Here is a 23,722-nt window from a genome sequence, read left to right as displayed (position 1 = left end):
TGTCTGTTCCCAGTGGCTAAAGCTGGTTCAGTGGGTTGTGTAGGCTTCCTGGTGGAGGGGACTAGTGCCTGTGTTCTGGTGGATGAAGCTGGATCTTGTCTTTCTGGTGGGGAGGTCCAGGTCTGGTGGTATGTTTTGGGGTGTCTGTGGACTTATTATCCTTTTAGGCAGCCTCTCTGCTAATGGGTGGGGTTGTGTTCTTGTCTTCCTAGTTGTTTGGCATAGGGTGTCCAGCACTGTAGCTTGCTGGTCATTCAGTGAAGCTGGGTGCTGGTGTTGAGACGGAGATCTCTGGGAGTTTTTCGCTGTTTGATATTACGTGGAGCTGGGAGGTCTCTTTTGGACCAGTGTCCTGACGTTAGCTCTCCCACCTCAGAGGTAGAGCACTGACTCCTGGCTGCAGCATCAAGAGCCTTTCATCCACATGGCTCTGAATAAAAGGGAGAAAAAGTAGAAAGGAAGAAAGAAAGAGGATAAAATAAAATAAAGTAAGATAAAATGAAATAAAGTTATTTAAATAAAAAATTATTAAGAAAAAAAATTTAAGTAAGTAAACAAAACAAAAAAATGGATGGTTAGAACCCTAGGAGAAATGGTGAAAGCAAAGCTATACAAAGTCTCACACAGAAGCATACACATACACACTCACAAAAAGAGGAAAAGGGGAAAAAATAGTAAATCTTGCTCTCGAAGTCCAGCTCCTCAATTTAGGATGATTCGTTGTCTATTCATGTATTCCACAGATGCAGGGTACATGAAATTGATTGTGGAGATTTAATCCGCTGCTTCTGAGGCTGCTGGGAGAGATTTCCCTTTCTCTTCTTTGTTCGCACAGCTCCAGGGGCTCAGCTTTCGATTTGGCCCCGCCTCTGCGAGTAGGTCGCAGGAGGGCATCTGTTCTTCGCTCAGACAGGACGGGCTTAAAGGACCAGCTGATTCGGGGGCTCTGGCTCACTCAGGCTGGGGGGGAGGGAGGGGCACGGAGTGTGGGGCGGGCCTGCGGCGGCAGAGGCCAGCGTCACGTTGCACCAGCCTGAGGCTCGCCGTGCGTTCTTCCGGGGAAGTTGTCCGTGGATCCTGGTACCCTGGCGGTGGCGGGCTGCACAGGCTCCCTGGATGGGGGGTGTGTACAGTGACCTGTGCTCACACACAGGCTTCTTGGTGGCAGCAGCAGCAGCCTTAGCGTCTCATGCCTGTCTCTGGGGTCCGCGCTGTTAGCCGCGGCTTGCGCCCGTCTCTAGAGCTCCTTTAAGCAGCGCTCTTAATCCCCTCTCCTCACGCACCAGGAAACAGAGAAGAAAAAGTTGCTTGCTTCTTCGGCAGGTCTAGACTTTTCCCTGGACTCCCTCTGGGCCAGCCATGGTGCACTAACCCCCTGCAGGCTGTGTTCGTGCCGCCAACCCCAGTCCTCTCCCTGGGATCCGACCGAAGCCCGAGCTTCAGCTCCCAGCCCCCGCCCGCCTCGGCGGGTGAGCAGACAAGCCTCTTGGGCTGGTTAGTGCGGGTCGGCACCGATCTTCTGTGCGGGAATCTCCCCGCCATGCCCTCTGCACCCCTGGCTGTGCTCTTCTCCAACGGCTCTGAAGCTTCCCCCTCTGCCACCCGCAGTCTCCGCCCGCGAAGGGGCTTCCTAGTGTGTGGAAACCTTTTCTCCTTCACAGCTCCCTCCTACTGGTGCAGGTCCTGTCCCTATCCTTTTGTCTCTTATTCTTTTTTCTTCTGCCCTACCCAGGTACATGGGGAGTTTCTTGCCTTTTGGGAGGTCTGAGGTCTTCTGCCAGCGTTCAGTAGGTGTTCTGTAGGAGTTGTTCCACGTGTAGATGTATTTCCAGTGTATCTGTCCGGAGGAAGGTGATCTCCGTGTCTTACTCTTCCGCCATCTTGCCCCTCTCTCCCTGACCACTAGTTTAAAACATCTACTACATTATGTAGGTCAGCACCCCAGCTATACATATCTTTCTTAGATTGAGGAATCACTGAATCTTCAGTAGGCTAGTCTACGATTATAAGTCTAGCTGCATATGGGTAATGATAAAACTACTGAAACCCATGGGCATCAGCTTTCTCTCACTGTAAGTTAGGTAAGTTTTCATTCTGTTGAACAATGAATGAACCTGTTAACAGGAAACAGTAGTAACAAAGTAATAGTAACAGTAGTAATAGTAAAGTATTTAAACAGAAAACTATTCATGTTTGATGCTTAAGATAAATATCTGGCTTCTCCTGTCCAAAGGTTGGAATTCATTGAAAGACACATACCAGAGATACGGAGGTTAAAAAAAATAGTCAGCTTTATTGCCTAATGAATCTAAATTGGAAAATGTGCCCAGCTGTCTGGCCAAATGGGGTTGCCGTCACTCTCTAAATACACAAACTTCCTCATTCTATCAGTGCAAGCTGGGCAAATCCAGCTTGCCCCTTACAGCATGCACAAGGGAGGAAATCAGAATTGCATCCTCCTTGCAGGCAGGCTGGCTTCAAAAGATGAAATGAGAATAGGCTCATGCATTTTCTTTTCTCTAGAGCACCAAATGGATTAAGTCACTTCTGGGGAGGAGTGAACAACAGGTTGGGAGAGAAATTGTTATTATTCTGGTGGAAGGCACTCATAGTGGAAACATGAAGCCGGGGAAAGGAGCTTATCAAAGAGAATTAGTTATAGCGACTTGTCTATCCTGTACCGTTTCACTTGGCAGTTGCCTTGATGACCTGACCGGTCACCCTGTGTTCATTCTGAGAGCTTAAGCTTTGTTGTTACCTCCTGACACCACTCCCCACATCCAGACCACTGGGTATACACCTAACGACCGGAGTCTACTTGCCATCACTCTTTGACAGCATTTGCTCTCTTTGGCATTTTTTAACAGCATCTTACTCCAGAAATGCCTCCCAACATCTGATGGTTCTTCTGAGAGCTTTCCTAGGGTTTGTCACATATCATTGCCTGAACAAACTGTTTGTTTGAACTTGAGTTCAGAGCCGCCTTTCCTGGCCTTGAGTTGCTCAACTCTGACCTACACAGGTAAAGCAGACAAAATTCACAGAACCAGAACTTATTGAGTATTGCTCAGTTGAGGACTGTCTATCCATCTAACACTTCTGGCTAAGGATACTCTATGCTTGAGGTCCCAAATGGGAACAACAAAAGATTCTCAACTGACTTTAAAATATGTGCTAGTGACAAAGGGAGATGGGTAACTAGCTCTCACTGTGTGGAGGGCACAGCATTCTGAGTATGGCTCTACCGGTTGCCATAGAAAATGACAAGTCCACACAGGCAATCAGGTTTATTCCATTAAACTTTAGAAGACACCATTCCATAGTGAGGATAGAGAAGGTTCCAGAGCAATTCTATTTAGTGTAGTCCATGGACTGAGGCCACTCCATGAATTATTAATGCTCTACAAGAAGTATAGAAATTGAGAGTACACGTTTAGAAGTTCTTACAGCAATTGACAGAATACACTTGAATCTAATAATAAAACTGAATGTAAAAAATTAAAAATTTGAGCTTGTGTTTTATATGTTGAGTATTTTTATAAATGTTTTCATTTTGAATAATTGATCTTTACTGTATTTTACAAGTATTGCTCTGGCAGTTTAGATTGGTACTGCAGATTTATATTTTGGTACTGCAGATTTATATTTGGTGCTACATATAGGTAATTTTTAAAAAATGATTCTTCACTACAGATAGTTTGTGAATCCCAGGTCTAAAGTGGGCCAGAAATTATGATCTTTATATGAGAAAATCCTTTAGATTTTGTTACATGTCATTGGAATATTATAGAAAATCTGGATGTATAATGTGATTTACTAGAATAGGATAAGGTACATGATACTCAAAATATAATTTTAGCAGACTGCCTGGAAACTGGTATCTACACAGGGCTGTATCTTTTTTCATTCAAGGATAGAGATCATCCTTGGTTTTTTTGTTTGTTTTGTTTTACAGTTGCATACTATTCCATTAAGTGGGTCTGTCATATTTCATTTACCTGTCTTCCACTGATGGACATTTGAATTGTTTCCATCCATTTATTATGAATACTGCAATAAACATTCTTACATAATTATTTCACACATATGCAGGTAGGTATATCCAGTAGTGAGACTGTTCAGTAAGAGATGATGTGCCTTTGTAATTTTAGTAGCTTTGTGTAATTGTCCTTCATGGGGGTTGTGCCAATTTACACTCCTACCACCACTGCACAAATACGGTTTTCCCATAGCTTTGTCCAACAGAGCCACAGAAATTTTCAACAGTTACAGGTTTATTTTAAATTGCCCTTTTTTTGGATAGCATTACCACAGTAAGTGCCAGAAACAGAGTTTATACTTATGTCGTTTTTTTGGTAATCTCATATATCAGTACATTTAAAGACAGAGGAAATTTTTAACATTTAGAACTTACTACTAGCATACTGTTTCTTGGAAGCAGAGAATTAATACCTGAAGTACAACTCCAGGAACTAATTTTCAAAATTTTTACTTATTCTGTTTTATGAAGTAACTATCTTAGATAGTTCTCTGGTAAGCTCGACCAATAGAAATATTGTACCTATCGCTCCCAACTGTAGGGCTGCCAAGGGGGAAACAGAGATCAGGCAGATGATTCATAAGATGGTCTAGCAGAATACAAAATGATGATTCTAGACACTAGGGTTTTAGTTTTGCTACTGAATTGCTGTGTGACCTTAGATAGATAGCAGTTCTTAATTCCCCTACTGACACTTAGTGTACATGCATATCTACATACATACCTATACACACACACCCTTGGCTAAGTGTCTTGACTCCTGAGTTTTTAATCTGTCAGAACAAATAAATGCAGAAGTCTGCACCAGAGGCTTTCTTGAGGCATTTTCTAGCTCATGGTTCTTCAGTTCTGCCGTTTTACCCAGCCTTTAAACTGACTATTGACCTAGCTAGATTTCAAACCTGAGTTGTGATTAACAGTATTATAGCTACCTTTGAATATTACTTTAGATTTTGCTATTCTTTTAAAATTTATTAGATTTACATGTATAATATTATACATATTCATATGCACAAGGAATACTTATAAATATATAAAGACTATAGTATAATAAAACAAATAGCTGTGTACTTACCAGTAGCTTAAGAAATAGAACAATACCTAATATTTCTGAAGCCTCTGCTGTACCTCTCCCTGAGATAAATTTTTATAAGTATTATTTTCCGTGAAAACAGTAACTGACACAGGCTGGGCATCTATTAATTATAAAATAAGCTATAAAAGGAAGAAAGTCTCAAACAACTGAAACCAATTATTGTGACTTTATTACAATAGTTACAAACAATACTTTAGTGGTATGTATTTGTATCACAATTACTCAAACTATATACAAATAGATATTTATACAAGTCTACACTTAAAAAAAAGAAAAAGCAATTAATGTCCAAAAAAAAAAGTCACATTATCAACAAAATTTTTTTCTAAAAGTTATGGCCAATAACAAAGGAAATTCACAGTTATTCTGAAAATATTTTAAAGATGCAGGGATCATATTGCACATAATACAGTTATAAACCTTACTGAGCAGATGTGTATATTTTAATCTAGTTTTTCACAAAATTTATATTATCATGCAATACTTCACTGTATACAGAATGGTAGAACTACAATAAACAGGTTAACTTACAAACTTTTACTATAATGGCCACAAAATTAGAGTTTTTTAAAGTTATATTTAAAATAATTTTACTATACAAAAAAACACAAAAAACCCAACACTCCAGTGTAATAAAGCTTAACAGACAGAATCAAAATTTGTTCACAGATCAAGTTACATTTTTAGTGTTCTTCTTTATCTTTTCCTTTCTTTTCCTTTTCATCCTGTAGTGCAGTACCGAGTTTTTTAATAAGAACTGACAGAACCTTGTCCAGTGGGTCCATAACTCCTCTTTGAAGCCACTTAGGAATAGTAGTCCTGGCATGATGAAAGCCCAATTTTTGAAGAATATAATCAACGCCTACTGGATCAATTTTTCTTCCAGTCCAAGAAATTAATCTAAAATAATTATAAGTCATTATTATTAAGGAGTACGGTGCCCTAGCACAGTCCTGAAGGTAGGTTCAAGACAAAGTATTTTCAGTAGATGCAAATGATTATCTAACCTACAGTTCCTGGATTCACTGTAATAGCACTCAAAAAATGTGTGAGCCTACACAGCAACGGCATTTAGTGAATTTCATCGTGATTAGTTTATTTTAGGCCTCAAGTTACATGGTCATCTTAAACCTTTAAAGGACATCTGGCTCATTCTAAAAGATGGTATTAACTTGATGGGGGGAGTCCTTTCATGATGTTCACGTATATCAAATCATGATGTTGTACACTTAAAATATCTGTTTTGTCAATTATACTTCAATAAAGCTGGGAGTAAAAGGCTAAAATTTACTAAATGTTTGCTATGTGCTAAACATGTTTGAAGGAAGAACCATTTTCTCCCTATTCATTCCGTTTTCTTCCATATAGAAGAACAGCGTTAGTGAAACGCTCCTGGTCTTTCTCTGCCCCCTTATTGATGATTTATCTGATTGGCAAATTCACAGAGGAACTGAGTAGTGTAGTTCAGTACCCTCCTCCCTACCTGCTCTTCAGGAGCTTCTCATTTTGAACTGTTCCTCCATGCCATAGGTTTTTCAAGGACAGGCCCCTAAATAGTTAGCCCAAGACTGTTCATGGCTGCCTGTAGCTACGTGAGTACACCAGGCTGCTGACTGCACAACTCTAGCATCCCTCTGCCCCCCACCTCCTGAGTTCTGCATCATTGAGACCCTGTAGGTAAGCCCAAACCTAGACTTCGTAATAGAAAGACATCGTTGCTTGACACCAAACCACATTCTGTTATCAGCTTTATAAGTATTAAAGCTGTAATTTTGACTTCCAGCTGCCTCTTGCTGTTTCAATTGATCCTGAACTTAGGTAGGGAAAAGGAGGGTATTAAGCACTGGTCTGCTAAAACTCTAATGGTTGTAAGCTTTTTCCATTAATTAACTCATGTAACCATTGTAACAACCCTGGAAGGTAGGTAATACCATTTTCCAAATTTTTCATATGAGGCACCTGAGGCATTAGATCCTTTGGCCAAGGTCACTCAGCCACTATGCTATGTAGCTGGGCTTAGAGCCAGAGCCCTTAACCACGTGCTCCACCAGTATATTGTATCGCTTCATCTCTTGATAGGTATCTAATATATATATATATATATATACACACACACACACACATATATATAATATATGTGTGTATATATATGTTTATAGCAAATTTAACTATTTTTATTCTCATTTTAAATTAAAAGTCAATTTCATTATATTTATTGATATTTACATATAATGGACAGTTTTCTGTATTAGGACCTTTGCAGTATTTTAATATTGACACTGTTGATATTTCTCATGAGTATATGTACTATTAATACCAAAGTGTATTGTTGATTTGGTTACAACATATCTTATTAAATACAGATTACTAACACAAAGTCACTACTTTCTGCTTATACAGGAGTCCACTGAATAATGGAGATCTTACTAGTTTAGAATGATTTTGTGGCATAAATATATGTGAATAATAACGTTGTCTGAATGAAGTATGTATCATTCTGCAGAATGTTGTGCTGGACTTCTTTTGATACCGTTATTGCATGATGGACAGTTATAATTTGATTAACAAAGCAGATGAGAGGAAAGAGGAAAATAATAGGAAGGTTGTGTTAAATCACACACAAGGACATACAAAGCAAGTACCGCTAGTTACAGCAGAAGTTTAATGTAATTAAAACTAGAAAATACTTTGGAAAGTTTGATATGGAAACAATGTGATGTAGCTGGGATTGTGACTGTAGTAGAACATGACACAGTAAAGGAACCTGAATCTGAATTAAATCTGACATTTCAGGGTGGTTTTATACTGCTTAGTATGCAGACGGAAAGACACTGTGACACTGTAGGTTCTATTACATTGTCATGACATATGTGAGAAATTGTAATGACTACTTAATGATGATGTATGGCTTCTGCATCTTACAAAACAGTTTATTGTAGCTACCTCAAACACCTGAAAATAACATCCTGCTGAGATGGTGAAAAAATAATAGCAACAGCCAAACAGTAACAGTGGAGTTACTCTCATTTTTTACTGATTAACTGACAGGATGTCATGTCACACACTGGATAGTTAGTCAGCACGGAGCTATTCTCAGTTGTTTGTGCTTCTTTTGCCTTGCTTAGAAGCACTTACAAAAGAAAAAAGGAGCAGCAAAAATATCAGTCAGAAGCTGTAGAGGCTGTAAGTGACTAACATAAAAATATTTTTTGGTAAACCGTATTTAAACTGCTGCATTATTTATAACCTTTTTCTCATAATAATCTCATAGGAAATAGGTAAATATGTACACCCACTCCTTACCTAAGAGTGGGTTCTAGATGCCATGTATTGCACATAAAATCTCTCCAGTCCACAGTAGTGTAAGTGATGCTGTCTTCTCTGTCTTTGTCAGAGGAATTTTCGTCATGAATGATAACTGGACTTTTCTGTCCTGGTCGAGTAGATAAAATCCGAGGTGGAAAAATAGCTATAAGGAAAATGATATATTAATATTGCAAATACATATCTTATAAATTTATTTTAAGTCACTAAATGAACAAAGTAATTGGCTCCATTTGTTTTTATTTATAAACTGGCCAAAGCCTCATTTAATTACATTTCTTAAAAAATATTTAAAAATAAGCCATAAGTAAGTGCCAGTTATTGGTATTCCTTGGAGAAAGACAATATCGAAGTTATTTTATTCTCTCATAAGAATTAGAAATAACATGTCATCATTTATTTTTGAGTAATAGCACATGTTTTACATGTATCTGTGTGCCTGAAACATACAGTAAAGAATATTTGATAGCAGGCACAGGACACTGAAATTGACAGTTGTAGGGCTCCTAAAAAAATGCCTGTAGCTGGATGACTTTTTAATAGCTTTTTTGAGATATAGTTCACTCGTTTGAAGTGTACAGCTCAATGGTTTTTTAATGTTAATGCCTATATATATATATTTGAACAGCTGTACTAACTTAGGAGTTTTTTAGGTAAGCAGTCTTTTCACTCTTCATAGTTGAGTACTCAAATGTTTTATGAAAAATGAAGTCTTTTAAAATTGGTGATCATAAATGATGTATTTAAAATTGAATCTGGGACAAAAGTAGCTTTCATATGATCTTTAATAAATACAGCATTTCTATAGGGCACAGGTTTTCAAGACACAAATTGGGCATAAAATAATGATTAATATGAAATATGATATGTATTATGTAGCTCTGGTTATAACTGTTAATTAGCAGTGGGATAATATATTGATTGGGAATGAACCCAGGAATGAAGCTGTACTCTCACACCACATCGGAATACAGATGTCTTCAGTTATTGCCTGGTCTGTTGCTCTGCTTTTGTTTATTATTGATGGTGGTTACAGTACTACAGTTTATCTGGATGTTCTAGGAATATGTTGATTCTGCTCTAGTCTTACATGCTGTTAAGAATTTTCTGAGGCATGTTTATATTTATTTTGCCCAACACTACTTGCTTTTAGTTTTTTTAAAAAATACATACTTACAGCTATTAAAATATTTTATTTATAATGAAAATCCCCATAAGTAATAGTTTTGTTACTGTAAGTCCGATAATCAAGTCCCTATTTCCTCTTTTCGCATTGAAATAATGTCTTACAACAATTTCTAGAAAAAATACATTTTAAAAGAAATACACACAGTTCATGGCAGGCCAACACAATATTTCATAAAGTGACAGGTTCCACATAATACCTGAGGGAAAGAAATCTGGCAGGCATTCATACCTAGGTAGACTAGAAAAGAATTCTGCACTTCACAGCTTTATCTAGAATCTGTGTTTCTCCACATTAAGTTTAAATATTAAGGCAGAGAGAAAAACAAGAGGATTAACAGTGATGGTATATTTTGTTGCTCTATGTGAAGATTGGATCTATGTATATTATACATAACATTTCCTATTATACGCCTGCAGTCATTTTACTTGAATGGCTCATAGATTTCTCCCAGCCGTCATTATTGCTTTCACTCTCACTGAATTTTTGGCACATCTAGATTAAACAGTAATGGAAGAGCAACTCAACTTATGTATGCTATATTTACACTCTTTCCACATGGTCTTTTGATAATCTGTCTTTGTTTTCTTCACTCAAACATTCATCATGAAGCTATTTTGAAATATCTACAAGATAAATTTTATATTTCTTTCTTCTTGGAAAAAATGAAGCAGTTATTATAGTGTGACTTGATTATATTTAATAAAATAAATAAATTTCATCTATTCGAAGCAGTTTTTTTTAAAGCACATGTTGTTTTTACCATTGTGTATTCATATAGTTGCACAATAAATATTTATTGAGTGAATAAAGACCATATATTTGGAGAGCATTCCATATCATGACATTTTAAACTACCTCATTCTTTTAAACAGCTACAGAGTATTCCATTTCATTGTATGGACAGACCATAATATATTCAGCCAATTCCATATGGATATGAGGGTCACCATATGTTTCTTAGTGGGCCAACATTTAAGTTTCCAGTGAGTAAAACCAATGTTAGCTAGCTCATGAAAACAAGACACCACTACTGAGGTCTAAATATTTATAAAAAAGATAACGTTCTGTGCATTCTAGACAGATATATCTTCTTCTTAAATTCGGTTTTCCCAATTATGTATGTAACTCTTGCTAACGTTATTATGTAGTTGTTTCTCTGGTCATTTCACTTTGACTAGCAATATTTCCTCAAAGAGGTTTTCTTTTCTAACTTTGTGAGACTATCTTACTAGACCTGATAATATACAGAACATATATGGAAACATTGTGTAAAGTATAAAACACCATTCGGTTTGAGATATGGTTAGAAAAAAAATGAAATGTACCTGGCAGATACTCAGAAAGTCTATCACATAGTCTTACTAATATATATTTATTGATATTTGTAACTCATAGAGGAAGGAGACACATTCTACCCATTTTATCACTAGACCATAAAAATCCATATAAATTGTAGTGAGAGCTGCCTTTCCTGAAGCTTGAAAGGAAAAACAAAACCAAAAACAATATGTTACCCACCTTTTTCTTTTTCTTTAAGATAAGCTGACACTAAATCATGGAGAAACATGATGAGCTCAGCGTCCATCGTCACACAAATGTGGTCAGTGAACTCTGTCACCACACTGCATTCTACCTTTGGCTTCAGGCTGGCGTCTGCAATGGCAAAGTTCTTTTACAGTAAAAGATTATTGAAATAAGTCCCTTCCTCTTCCCATTAACAAGGGATTTACATGGGTCCGTGTAAATGCCTCCACTTAAATGCAATTTCTGTATATGACTTACAGAATGATGATGATAGTTTACTAAGCACTTTCCAAGTATATGCCATTTACTCATAAAAACCTGATGAAGTCCTATTAGCCCCATTTGAGGAGAAAGAGGCACAAATGGAGTAAATTATTTGCCAGAGGTCATACAGCTGGTAAGAAAATCAATTTGAACCAGAAGATCAATTTCATTATATTATATTATAAAAATAACCTTCAGGGAAAAAAAGAAGTTTGAAGATCCTTTAGAATTTTCTTTTAGTTAACTTTAGAAACTAAAGATTGTTTTTCCACATACTCTGTAATGAAGGTTCTTGTGGTTCTTGAACGTGAATAGATTTAAAGTCAAGCTGCATCCTTGGTAATGCAAAGATAGTCTCTGTTTCATGATTGTAGCTAGAACATCCTCTGAATCCACTCAGCAAACTAGAATTCTTCACTGTAGTGCTATTCTCAGTGTTATTAGCATCAACATTACGAAGCAGATTTAGCTCTACAAGCATAATGATAAAGACAGTAAGAATCAAACCAATAGGCATTGATAAGCATATAGCTTTCATGACATTGATACACAGAACTTTTATCATTTCAAAAGGCTGGAAAATGAATACATTTTAAAAAAGAGAGCCATATTTAAGCTTTGATTTTGAGACTAGTTATATGCCTCTATAGATATAAATATGGACACATATTTGTATATACATACACATACAAATATATATCTCACTATTCTCAATATTGAAGCTTTATAACATGATTTTGGATAAATCCAGTAAATTGTGTTTTTTTGTTTCTTGAATTTTGAATATTATTCTCAATTGAAATCGTATCTGAATTTAATGAAGGCGAAGTATTAACCACTGGACCGCCAGGGAAGTTCCAGGAGGTCTTTTTTAAGTAAAACATTCAAGTCTTAACATGTCCCAGTCTAGTCAGCTTTTTAATACAGATGAAATGATTGGTAAAAGCAGTACTCTAAGCTCTGATACAGAAACAACCGCAGAATAAGAATTTTCATGACTGAATTACTACAAGACCGGTGAATCTAATTTACTTCCTTATCCTCCTTTGTTCTGAGAACATTTTTAACAGTCTCTGATCCCTAGGGTTGCCTGTGCGTAACAACTATTTTCCATGAGGCCCAAGCCATCTTCTTTTCCATTCTGAGAGGATTAAAAAAATGAATAAATTAAAAAATGAAAATGAATTTTAAAACTTCATCAAAAGCACTTTCTTTAAACTTATGACTTCACAGGAATACTAATATTTAGTTTCATTTTATTCCAGCCATCCTGAACCTTAAATTTTGGTATTCTATTACTTAGTTGTATAATAACTTTCCCAAACCTCCAATGTGAACATTACTATAAAAATATTTTTCCAATTATAATAAACTTAATTTCATTTATTTAAACCAATTTTATTTTGAATGTTTTCAGTTACATATAAAATAATTTTAGTCCATGAGATGTTGCACTACTAGGGTGGTGAATCATGTACTAATATTGCTACTTAAGGCAGCTGGAATAAAATGAAAATTGTTTAAAGAAATGGAAATTCTCCCTACACTTAAATTCTAAACACAGTCAACAGGGCCCCAGAGAGAGAAAACAAAATAAATCTCTCCAAAGAATCAAACTTTTAACCTTCATTTCTTGTGGCTGTAACGTAATGGAACCATTCTTTCACACTTGCTACTCCATGGGGTGGATTTTCATGGCGACGCCTTGTAATCTTGGTTATTGTTGCCATAGGACTTTCCAAAGCACCGCATGGTTTGGTAACCATGGTATTATGGCCCAGATGAAAATCCAGTGTTTGTACAATATATGTAGAATGATCACTAGCGCCTAGAGGGGAAAAAAGGTTTCTCAGTGTAACAAACTATATTTAGATGCAAGAAAAGTTGTGGCCCTAGAGCAATAGATTTAGCTAGGTAAGTCATACACAGATACAGAAGGCTGTAAAACTAAGGAGTACAAAAGAGAGAAAAAAATTCACAAATACTTTTTCTTGTAGTTATAACTGGATCTATCCCCAAGAAGATGAAGAACATCAACCATTTTTTCCTTCATCATTAAGAAACCACTGAGTAGAAAATTAAAGCTAAAAGAAACTGTAAATAGAGGTAAAAGCACAGCCTGCCCATAAAAGTCTTGTAAAATAGTATTGACTGGCAAGTAATTTCCTTACACTACCACTGTGTGTCATCTTCTCTTCATGTTTTTATAAGAAATTTTTACAATTTTTACAAATTTTTACAAATGACTATGGCCAGCCACAGCAGCAAAAACTTTAATTGCCTAAGTAAGAAACAGAGTGAGATGGTAAGTTCAGAAATAAGTCCTTTAACATGTCCCAGACTTTATAGATACTGACTCATTGGCAGTGAACTCCTTGACATTGTCAGATACATGATAATAAATAGAGATGGATTTCAGAGATACCATAAGAAAAACAGATAAAAGATATGAGAAAAGAAAATTACTTTGTCATATATAATCATATAAGAAGGTGGGGAAAAGTAAAAGCTGAAAATGTGTCAGTTTACCATCTTCCCAGATTTTTTGAGCTTCGGTCCAAAAAGCAATATTTGGTTCCTCTAAGTGAAAAAGGGCCCATGATTTTGAACGGAAATTTGGACCATGAAAACAAGCTAGTGTCATATGATTTCCATGTAAGCTCATTGATCCTCCAAACTGCATTCCATCTTCCGGTAATGGAATCTGAAATAAGGATATGTGGCATCCTGATACCACCTTCAACACTCCAGGCCAATGTCGATGATGAGCTGCATCGAGCACTGCAAGAAAACAAAAAACCACTTATCCTGAAATATCTCATGAACATCCTGAATGCTGGGTAGGAAGACAGCAGGTGGCTACTTTCTACAGCTGAAGTGACTCAGATAACAGATGAAAACAACAATTCAGTCCCTGGTTAACATTAAGCAGAAGCTAATAAGGATACAGTCTGGGAAAAGATGCTGTGTAAGGATGGCTAGAACTCAGGAATGTAGCAACTTGCTAATAATAATTACAACTAATGCTTCTGTAATGATTAATGATTTACAAAGTGCCCGCATGAAATTTTATGTAATTCTCACAGTACCTTTGTAAACTAGGTATTTCATCTAGACTCTTCAAGTGAAATAGAAGAGGGGTGAAGTGAACCAGTGATTAGAAGGCCTAGAAATCAAAGGCAGATCCCTGATTTTAAGTACTGGAAAAAAAATCTTTTCTACCCTTTGCTGCTCAGAAGTGAGGTCTGAGGACCAGTGGCATCAGCATCACCTGGGAGCTTGTTAGAAATTCACTCTTATGCCCACCCCAAATCGACTGCGTCAGAATCTGCATTTTAAAAGCTCTCCAGGTGTTTCAGATGCACATTAAAGTTCAAGAAGAACTAATCAGATATACAGTTGACCACTGAACAACATGGGGGTTAGGGGCACTGACCCTCCGCACAGTCGAAAATCCACGTATAACTTATGGTTGGCCCTCCACATCCACACTTCCTCAGGATTCAACAAACCACAGACGGTGTAGTACCACCGTATTCATCACTATTGAAAAAAAATCTGTGCGTGGGCCTGCACAGTTCAAACCCATGTTTTTCAAGGGTCATCTGTACAATTCATATTTATATTTCCCACTTATTCCAATAATATCCTTTTGGCTGTTTTCCACAATTCTCATTCTGGATCTAACCAAGGATCATACATCATGATCATGCAAGGATCATGCATTAGTTGGCGTATCTCTTCAGTTTCCTTTAATCTAAGACAATTCCTTAAGCCCGTTTGTCTGTTTCCCATGACAAAGACTTTTTGGAAGAATCCAGGCCATGCATTTTTGGGAACACTCCTCTATTTGTATATGTGTCTGATACCAATTCTAGTTTAAAGGAAATGCAGGGACTAGGGGAACAAGATAAATGAAACAACAAAGAAGCAACTGAAAAATACCCAGAAAGTAGCATATTCTGCAGGACAATTGGCCAAGTCTCTTCAGCAAGTCAGGTCACTAAAAAAAGGACTATACTGAATTTAAAAATAGTAAAGGATCATAACCATTTTTAATCTGTGATCTTGAACTGGATATACTGGTTTGGACAAACCAGTTGTAAATATAATTTTAGATCAGTTGTGGACTGTGCTGAGGTGGCTAGAGGAGATAATTAGCACAATGGAAAGTTCGAGACTGTTGACTGGAAAAGGCTACAAAACAATATGAATAATGTTTTGGTAAAAGGTACATATATGTGTGTGTATGTATATATATATACATACACACACACACGCATAGAAAAGTATCTGAAAGTATATATTCTAAAGTGTTGACAGTGATGATTTCTGGGTGGAATGTGATTTTTTTTTTTTTGCTTGTATGTATTTTCTCATTTGTTTTCCCAATGCACATGTACTGCTTATATGATAATAAATCATCAAAAATTATCCTGCTTCTGACTACTTTTCACTTTTACCACTATCTCTCTAGTTAAGGCCACCATCGTCTGTTGCCTGGACTCTCAGAAAATCCTCCTTACAATGGTCATGTAAGTCTGCAGCAATGGTAATGGTAATTATTGCAGTGATTTCCTTACTTTCATTCTTAACCACCTTGGTCTGTTCCCCACACAACAGCTTTAAAAAGGATTACTTTTTTAAAAAGTGAATCAAATAATATCAGATCTGTTCAAAGCTCTCCAATAGCTACCCATCATATTAAAAATCTTCTCTTTGGCCTCTCTAAATTCGTGTCCAGTGTCTTCTTGCTCACTCTGTTCCACCACAGCGGGCCACCTTAATGATCCTCAAACAAGCAAGTTTCCTCCCGACTGTAGGAGCTTTGCACCTTTCAGTAGCCCACTTTGCCCAGAACTCTCTTCCCCAGATGTTAGCCTAGCTGTCACTTCAGAAAAGGTTTCCCTGACCACCCTTTCTCAAACAGCTATCCTCACAGTATGCATCACAGACTCTGTGATCCTGCCCCTGCTTTGTTCTTTTGCTCAGCATTTCTCTCTACCTGAAATTATCTTACATACTTACTTAGCAAATTTGTTATGGTCTGTCTCTCCCATTAAAATGTAAGCTCCATGAGGATAAGAATTTTTTCTACTTAGTAGATCTCCTATGCCTAAAACAGTGCTTAAGAACACGGTTGATACATAATAAAAATTTGAATTACTGAATGAAAATCTGCCTAATATGACACAGGTAATAAATCCAAACTCAGACATTCTGATTCCATAGCCCATGCTCTAAACCAGAATGTGGTGTTGTCATATTTAGTATTAAAGAGCATGGGGTATAGTTGTATGTATTAAACAGTCAAATGAACGTGAGTAATGGAATGGGAAATACAATGTAAGCTATTCAGAATAAAAGAAAATGTATCTAATCATTAGTTGTAACTTGTAATTATGTGATAAGGTAAGAATTAATTTGTAATGTAGTGATGTAATCTGTAGTAATGGCATGATTGTAGATGAGCTGTGGCAGGGGGAGGAGATAATGAATGTGAATGACTTCCCAAATGATGGCCTCTAATTCCACTGGCGGGTAGGAAATCGGGTACTTTGCTGAGTGAGCAGGATAAAAAGCATATGGACCACTTTTTAAGTATGGTACATCGATATTATTTTAAATTAACACACATTTAGTGAAAGATAAAGCATATATAAAGCCTTAGTCTTCTAACTCTTACATTGTTCTTGTGAACTTTTCTCTAGGTTATTAGTCATTGTCTTAGGCGGAAGATAAGGAACTGGTCCCCAGGTAGACAGAGCTCGTTTGCTGGTATCAAACTGCTGAGTGAAAAATTCCTGCAGCTTCATTCCTATTTTTATCAGGTCTGGTGTAGTTGATCTTGATATCATTACTTGGAAAATATCCCACTTCAGATCTCCATGGACAAAAATTTCACTAGAGCATAAAACAGAATCTTTTATCATATATATTACATAAGACAGTTTAAAAGCACAAGAAAAAGTCTCTTCCCCACCAGTTTTTCATTCATATTAATTGTATGATATAAAATCACTGTGCAGGAAAAATGGTTTGTGTTTTCTCACTGGATGATAGAAAATATGTTGAGTAGTCATGTAAAGTACTGAAAAAGTAATATTTTACTAAATACCTTTTATCGGTCATGCTTGAATCCAGTGTGTTATACAGATTTACTTTCCATTCATCCTGAAGCTTGAGATCAGCATTACTGAAGATACCCATGAGAATACTTGAGCCCATGTAATCAACACGAGCTTCAGTAGAACCCATAGTAATCTGAATTTTGTGACTGGGCTGCTGATTTGGATGTTCAGAAATATGAGCTAAAATAGAAACAATAATTAATTTTCACAGAAATGCCTCATGGGAAAAACTCATCAAAATCAATTTTCAAATACTTTTCTTCAACATATTGTTCAGTTGTAAAATTTCAACATACCAACCATCTCCAAAGCATTGACATCTATAGTCCCTCCAACTACTCCTCCTTTAGAATCTAACTGTGATCTTCCTAGACCAACAGACATGCTTATCTCTCGATCTCGATTACTTCCTACTGACAGACGGCCCTGGCTCTTCAAACCACTAGTTGTCCAGCTATAAAAAAGAAAAAGTGTTATTAATTAGACATATGGCTTCCCGTGTCAATGAATTAAAACAGGAGTTAGATGATTTCAAAAAAGTTGGGCAATGAAACAATACATCTCTTATAAAAACTATGGTAAACATTTGAATATTAACATTAATGATGAAGCTTTCTTCTTAACTAGAAAATTATGCTATTTTCCTTATCATTTTCTATCTTTTTAGAACACATTTCATGCTGTTTTTATGTTACAATATCTTTAGGATTAAACCATTTTCAGGATAAAGGTATATAATCTTTTATCTACTGTCTTCACTGTCTCAAACATTGCAGCTTTAAAAAAAGGTTTTGAATTGCTTTACTACAATTAGAAAAATTACAACTAATGATTAAATATATTTTCTTTGTATCTGAATAGCTTACGTTGTATTTCCCATTACGTTACTCATATTCATTTGAACGTTTAATTGCTTCAGGTTGATAGCAAACACGACAAGTGTTTCCCATGGGGTCCCTTGTTGGCTTGCTGCTTTGTTCGATTTGTTAAAAGGAGTTGATGTTTTCGAAAGTGAATCTAAAAATAGAAAATCAAATGTACATTCACATAGATGCTCAGCCAATTACAAAGCAAAAACTACTCATCACTATAATCCAGAAAGTAAAATAATGATATTCTTGTGTTAAAACCTAACATTTACTAGCGGTCATATTGCCTCCAAAATATTAATAGTTACCATTTACTGAACCGTCAGTAAGGGTTTGCCAGCCTGCCTTCTTGAAAGCTCATAGTTCCGTATGAGCTCCATCTTATATGAGGAGATTCTGGTGTGCATGGGATATAGCAGCACAGATCATTTATCACCCTAGGATTTTCTTACCAAAGGAGAAAATCATAAGTTGCTCCTGCCAAGAAGAGAACTTGGAAGGCAGGTACCATTCTGAAATGCAGTGGCTGGCTGGGGTGCCTGTCTTCTCTGTTCTTATGGACTCAGTATACATCCTGAGTCCTGCATTGGCTCATTATACTCTAATCTTACCTTGGGACATGAACTACATCATTCATTTTATATACTTAGACACAAGTAGAGCCTTGAGCACATAAGAGTTAAAAAAAAAAATAGTGGCTGAATAAAAGAATGACTGAAAGAATGCAAAGATTAACTTTTTCAATATGGAGTTTACAACACTGTAGGTCTGTTTTACTTCCTGTGGTTCATGCTAACAATATGCTCATTCCTCTCTCCCTATCCCTTTTCAAAGCGACTAGCCATCCAGCTGTCTCTTCTGCTAGCAAATACTGTGAAGTGCTTTGTCTGTTGTTTGGTTTGGGGTTCCTCCCTCAGCCCCGCATCTCCATAAAAACCTGCAAGAGAATAACTTCCTGCAGTTGGGGCAGAAGTCTGGGAGTAACTAATTAAGATTTTTATCTTGGGGTCACTGGAGGGCTACTGATAACAAGGAGAGCAGTGTTACCTCTTTGGGGAACTGAAGAATCAGACACACTCCTTGACCTTATGGAAGCTGGGGATTTTAGGCTCTGTGCTGCTGTCCCTGGTGACATGGTGCTGTTTGTCATATGCTCATTGAACACATTAGGTGACTGAGGCATGTGGGTGAAAGAGGCCGACTGACTAGGCTGCTCCCAGGTCCTGCAGTAAGCTTTTCTTGAAGATTCAGGGGAAAGGTGTTGGCTTACACCTTCAATGGAATCAGGTGTCCCTGGGCCAGATGCTAACAGAAAAGTAGATAGCAAAAACAAAATTAACAGGGTAATATCACCATGTTATAAAATAAGGAATTTCACCACTCCACCATTTCTAATCACATTTTATATTCCTTCCAGATCTCTGACAACTGTATGATGTACAGTTTGCAAAGTACATTCCAGCATGTTATTTTTTTAAATTCTCACAGAAACTCCATGAGGTGGGTAGGACAGGCACTCCATCCCATATTACAGATGAGGGAGTAGACCCAGACCCAGATTTCTGATATTTTCTACTGTATCATGCTAACTCTGTCTTTCACTTACGCAGTGTAATACTACAACAATATCTAAGTCCAAGAGAAAAAATGCAGTATGATAGCATGTCCCCAATATATTCTATTTTCCATGTTTAACCATGATTAACTTGGTTAAATGTATTTCTGTGTTTCCAGATTTTACAAAGATTACAGGGTAATCATTACAGAATAAAAATCAGCTGAACTTAACCCCTGAGAGTGCAAGTATTTTGTGACCTCCAGTGCTAGTGCATTCCCAGTGGTTATTTGCACATTAAAGGGGCTCCACTAACATTTGCTGAATGAGTGAAAGAATTGCAGGGTACAACTTACCAAGTAAGACAAAGTTTGTGTTATCAATCATGGATCTTGTTACTATTGTAATCAAAATGAAAAGCAGCCTAAGTATAATTTATAATTACATAAACAAGCTTACTTGGCAAATTTATAGTTTGGTCTCCAAGGAACAGGCGTCTTGCAATACTCCTCCTATACCAAGCTCTTGGAAATGCTAGAATTTCACTGAGGCGGCGCATATCATATTTAAAGGAAGCAGACCCTATATCACAAACAGCTGATACATAAATAAAGTTTGTTAGAACACATTTCCAAAACCTTTAATATTTTCACATGGTAGGTAATAATAGGACATGATATTACACAACTGAATTATAATTCTATTACAATTCATGAAATACCAAAATAAGTTACATAGTATGATTAGTAAGTGATAATGTGTTCCTTCCACAAATGACAAAAATAGCACATTCTGCACTGTTAGTTCCATTTTTAAGGTGAGGGCAAACTGGAATTCTATTATCAAGTGATGATATTGTGAAATTCTCAGAGAGGATCTAAAGATCGGTTCTAAAGAACAGCTTCCAGCTTTAACATAGAGCTCTTCTCAAATATGGGAAATGAATCATCAGGATGAGCTAGAATACAAACTTCCTCAGAAGTAGCTGCAAACCAAATAACTGTATGGCGAAAACTACTATTTTCCTTTTAGACAGAAAGCGGCCACTTGTCAATCTGAAAGCACTCTCATGGCTGTCTCCCGGGGTTCTGCTCTGAGCACACTGCTGCTTTTGCTTCACGTGCCTTCTATTCCTCCACCATAGCTTCTGTTGCATTTACGTGCCAACATCTCCCAAACCTGAAGTGTCTGTTTCAGTCTGAGCCCATATCCACACAGCCCATTAGCCAATTGCCTACCAGACCCTTTCACCTCAAGGTCGTATAGGCCATTTCCTTCTTTATTTTCTATCTAAGTTAATGACCTCACTGTCCCTTCAGTCACCTAAGCTAAAAGTTTGAGGCATCCCTGTCTCCTCTACTGCTCCTCATACAACTTGTCCTTAAGCTTGTGGATTCTCATATTTCTCTTGAAACCATTCCCTCTACTCTTTTTTTCCTATAACAACTCAGGCCCTCATCCCCTATTGCTTAGTCTGTTTCAACAGCTTCCTCAAGCATCTTTCCACTCCACCACCTCTTTTCATTCAGCCATCAACTCCCTTCCTAAAACATCAATCTGAAGCATCTTCCTTTTTCTGTTTTTTTAAATGTAAACAGATTATTTTATAATCAATATATAATTTTGGTTGTTTTTTGTGGTAAGAACACTTAACATGAAATCTACCAGCTACAGATTTTTAAACATACAATACAGTACTGTCATCTTTTGGGACAGTGTTGTCATATCATTTCTTAAAAATTCTAATGGCTTCTCCCCGCCCAAAGGATCAGAACCCTGTTCTTTAGCCTGGCCTATGAGTCCCCCCTACCCCAATCATGTCCTGGGCTATTTCACCAGCTTTACCTCTAGCCAACTCCTCTCTCCCTCTGGCCTCACCTACTGTGTACAACTAACTAAATGTTCAGTTATACCTATGCTTCAGCTTCAGTGAATCAAAGTATGATCCAAAAGCATACTTTTTGACACTTTTGTACCATTAAATACCATGTTGCTATAGCCAAGGATATTCCTACATAATTTTGAAGATCTGACCCAACATCATCTCCTTTGTGAAGCTTTCTCTGATCACTCATATAAAGCCAGAATATGTTTCCTCCTCTCTAAGTAAACCTCCGTTATAGGATTTATCACACTGCACTGTAATTTGTCTACTCATAAGACCTTCCCTTATTCATGCCTGCATCTTCAAGCATCTAGCACAGTGCCTGGCACAAGTTCACTGTAAAATAAAGGCTCAACATATGTTTGCTGAATGACCAAACATATATTGTGTTGAGTGAGTTAAGTATATTTACTATATCTTTTCAGTTAATAATTTAAAAAATTTTCACTTGCATAGTACTCTGAATTCTTCAAAATGTTCTACATGCATTTAATTTTAAATACTCAAGTCACAACGTAAAGAAAATGAGCAAGTGATCTGTCCATAGTTATGTAACTAGTTATAAAGCTGTCAACACATATGCACACAACTCAAGATCTAATGACACCAAGTAAAAAATTTTCAACACTCATCTCTCCTTAGTGTTTTAAGAATTTCTAATTAAAAAATCAAACAAAAAATCAGAAATTTTACCAATTCATGGTAGAGAAGTGAAGAAGCAGTTTTCAGTGATTCAATTAGGCATATTTTGGCCCTTGGGTGATATTTCCATGTATTTATCTAGCAATCATATTTCTAACATTGATTACCTGGACTGAGATAATACTTGGCTGGACAGTTATTCTTCTCCTTTAAATCAATTTGTCACTGAATGCTTAATATTACTAAATGTATTTAATAATTAAACACGAAAAGGAGGCCCTTATTTAATTCTGGAAAAACAATATTTTAATTAAAAAACTATAAAATTGAATACCAGATATATTTATTAGTGTAGTGTCCATTTTGCTTGCAGACTTGCTTACAGACTGACTTTCAAAAAATGAGGCACCTCCAGAACGTCTTATCCGGGACAAACTCACTTTTACAAACTCGAGATTTATACTGAGTGAGTCTTTTCGACCAGTGACTGAAGTGGCTTCTTCATCCACATTCCCTTTAAAAAAAAAAAAAACAACAAACCAAAAACACATGCGTATGAACACACACACACACACACATATATATGTATAAACACACACACAACTATCTAGTTACATGAAATTATCCAATAGGCTAGAATATGCTATCAAATAACATCACTTAAGTGAGTAAAAATTTAAACAGAATGACCTAATGAGCATTAGGCATTCCTAACAATAATTTCATAGGTTCAAGCCCATAAACATAATAGATGATTTTTACAGCATCTCTCCAGCAAAAATTAGGATGGACATGGAGTGTGTGTCTTTATTATTTGTCTAAATAAGTCAAGAGACATTCACTAATATCAACATCCTATGCATTTTTAGTGGTAAATCTGTACTTTAAAATGCCAGGGGAATTTAAGTTCACTAAATAACTAGTAATAATAGTCTCATTTTAAATTAACAAATGTGATGCACACCCTTTAAAAATTTACTATTTATAAAATATAATTTTTTTATACAAATAGACAATGATTTGATGAAACATTTAAAATGTAAGTAACATAAGTAACCTCATATCTGAAGCGACTGCACAGTGTATATCACTTATAAAATATTTGGAGTTTTAAAATTCTTATATAATTGATTTACCTACATTACTTATTTCATATTTCTACTTATTATGTAGAGACAGGATAGATATTATCAAGAAGAAAAAT

General features: G+C 36.5%; 1 protein-coding gene across 2 annotated transcripts in view; it reads right to left on the bottom strand.

Annotated features, from left to right (window-relative positions):
• Positions 1-5,282: 5,282 nt before the first annotated feature.
• BLTP1 (bridge-like lipid transfer protein family member 1) overlaps positions 5,283-23,722 on the bottom strand; it is a 193,618-nt gene continuing 175,178 nt past the window's right edge. For both annotated transcript variants that reach the window (XM_065877169.1, XM_065877170.1), the window contains 13 exons: positions 22,853-23,032; positions 20,451-20,588; positions 19,484-19,741; positions 18,434-18,584; positions 17,864-18,021; positions 17,555-17,747; positions 17,123-17,340; positions 13,966-14,217; positions 13,061-13,264; positions 11,713-11,907; positions 11,167-11,301; positions 8,439-8,604; positions 5,283-6,035 (listed from right to left, as the gene is read on the bottom strand). In XM_065877169.1, the coding sequence (XP_065733241.1) occupies positions 5,819-6,035; positions 8,439-8,604; positions 11,167-11,301; positions 11,713-11,907; positions 13,061-13,264; positions 13,966-14,217; positions 17,123-17,340; positions 17,555-17,747; positions 17,864-18,021; positions 18,434-18,584; positions 19,484-19,741; positions 20,451-20,588; positions 22,853-23,032 (2,465 nt within the window). In that variant the 3' untranslated portion in view covers positions 5,283-5,818. The remainder of the gene's footprint in view (positions 6,036-8,438; positions 8,605-11,166; positions 11,302-11,712; positions 11,908-13,060; positions 13,265-13,965; positions 14,218-17,122; positions 17,341-17,554; positions 17,748-17,863; positions 18,022-18,433; positions 18,585-19,483; positions 19,742-20,450; positions 20,589-22,852; positions 23,033-23,722) is intronic.

This window comes from Phocoena phocoena, chromosome 5 (assembly GCF_963924675.1).
Source record: "Phocoena phocoena chromosome 5, mPhoPho1.1, whole genome shotgun sequence".
Lineage (NCBI taxonomy): Eukaryota > Metazoa > Chordata > Mammalia > Artiodactyla > Phocoenidae > Phocoena > Phocoena phocoena.
This window is presented reverse-complemented; position numbering and strand designations above follow the sequence as displayed.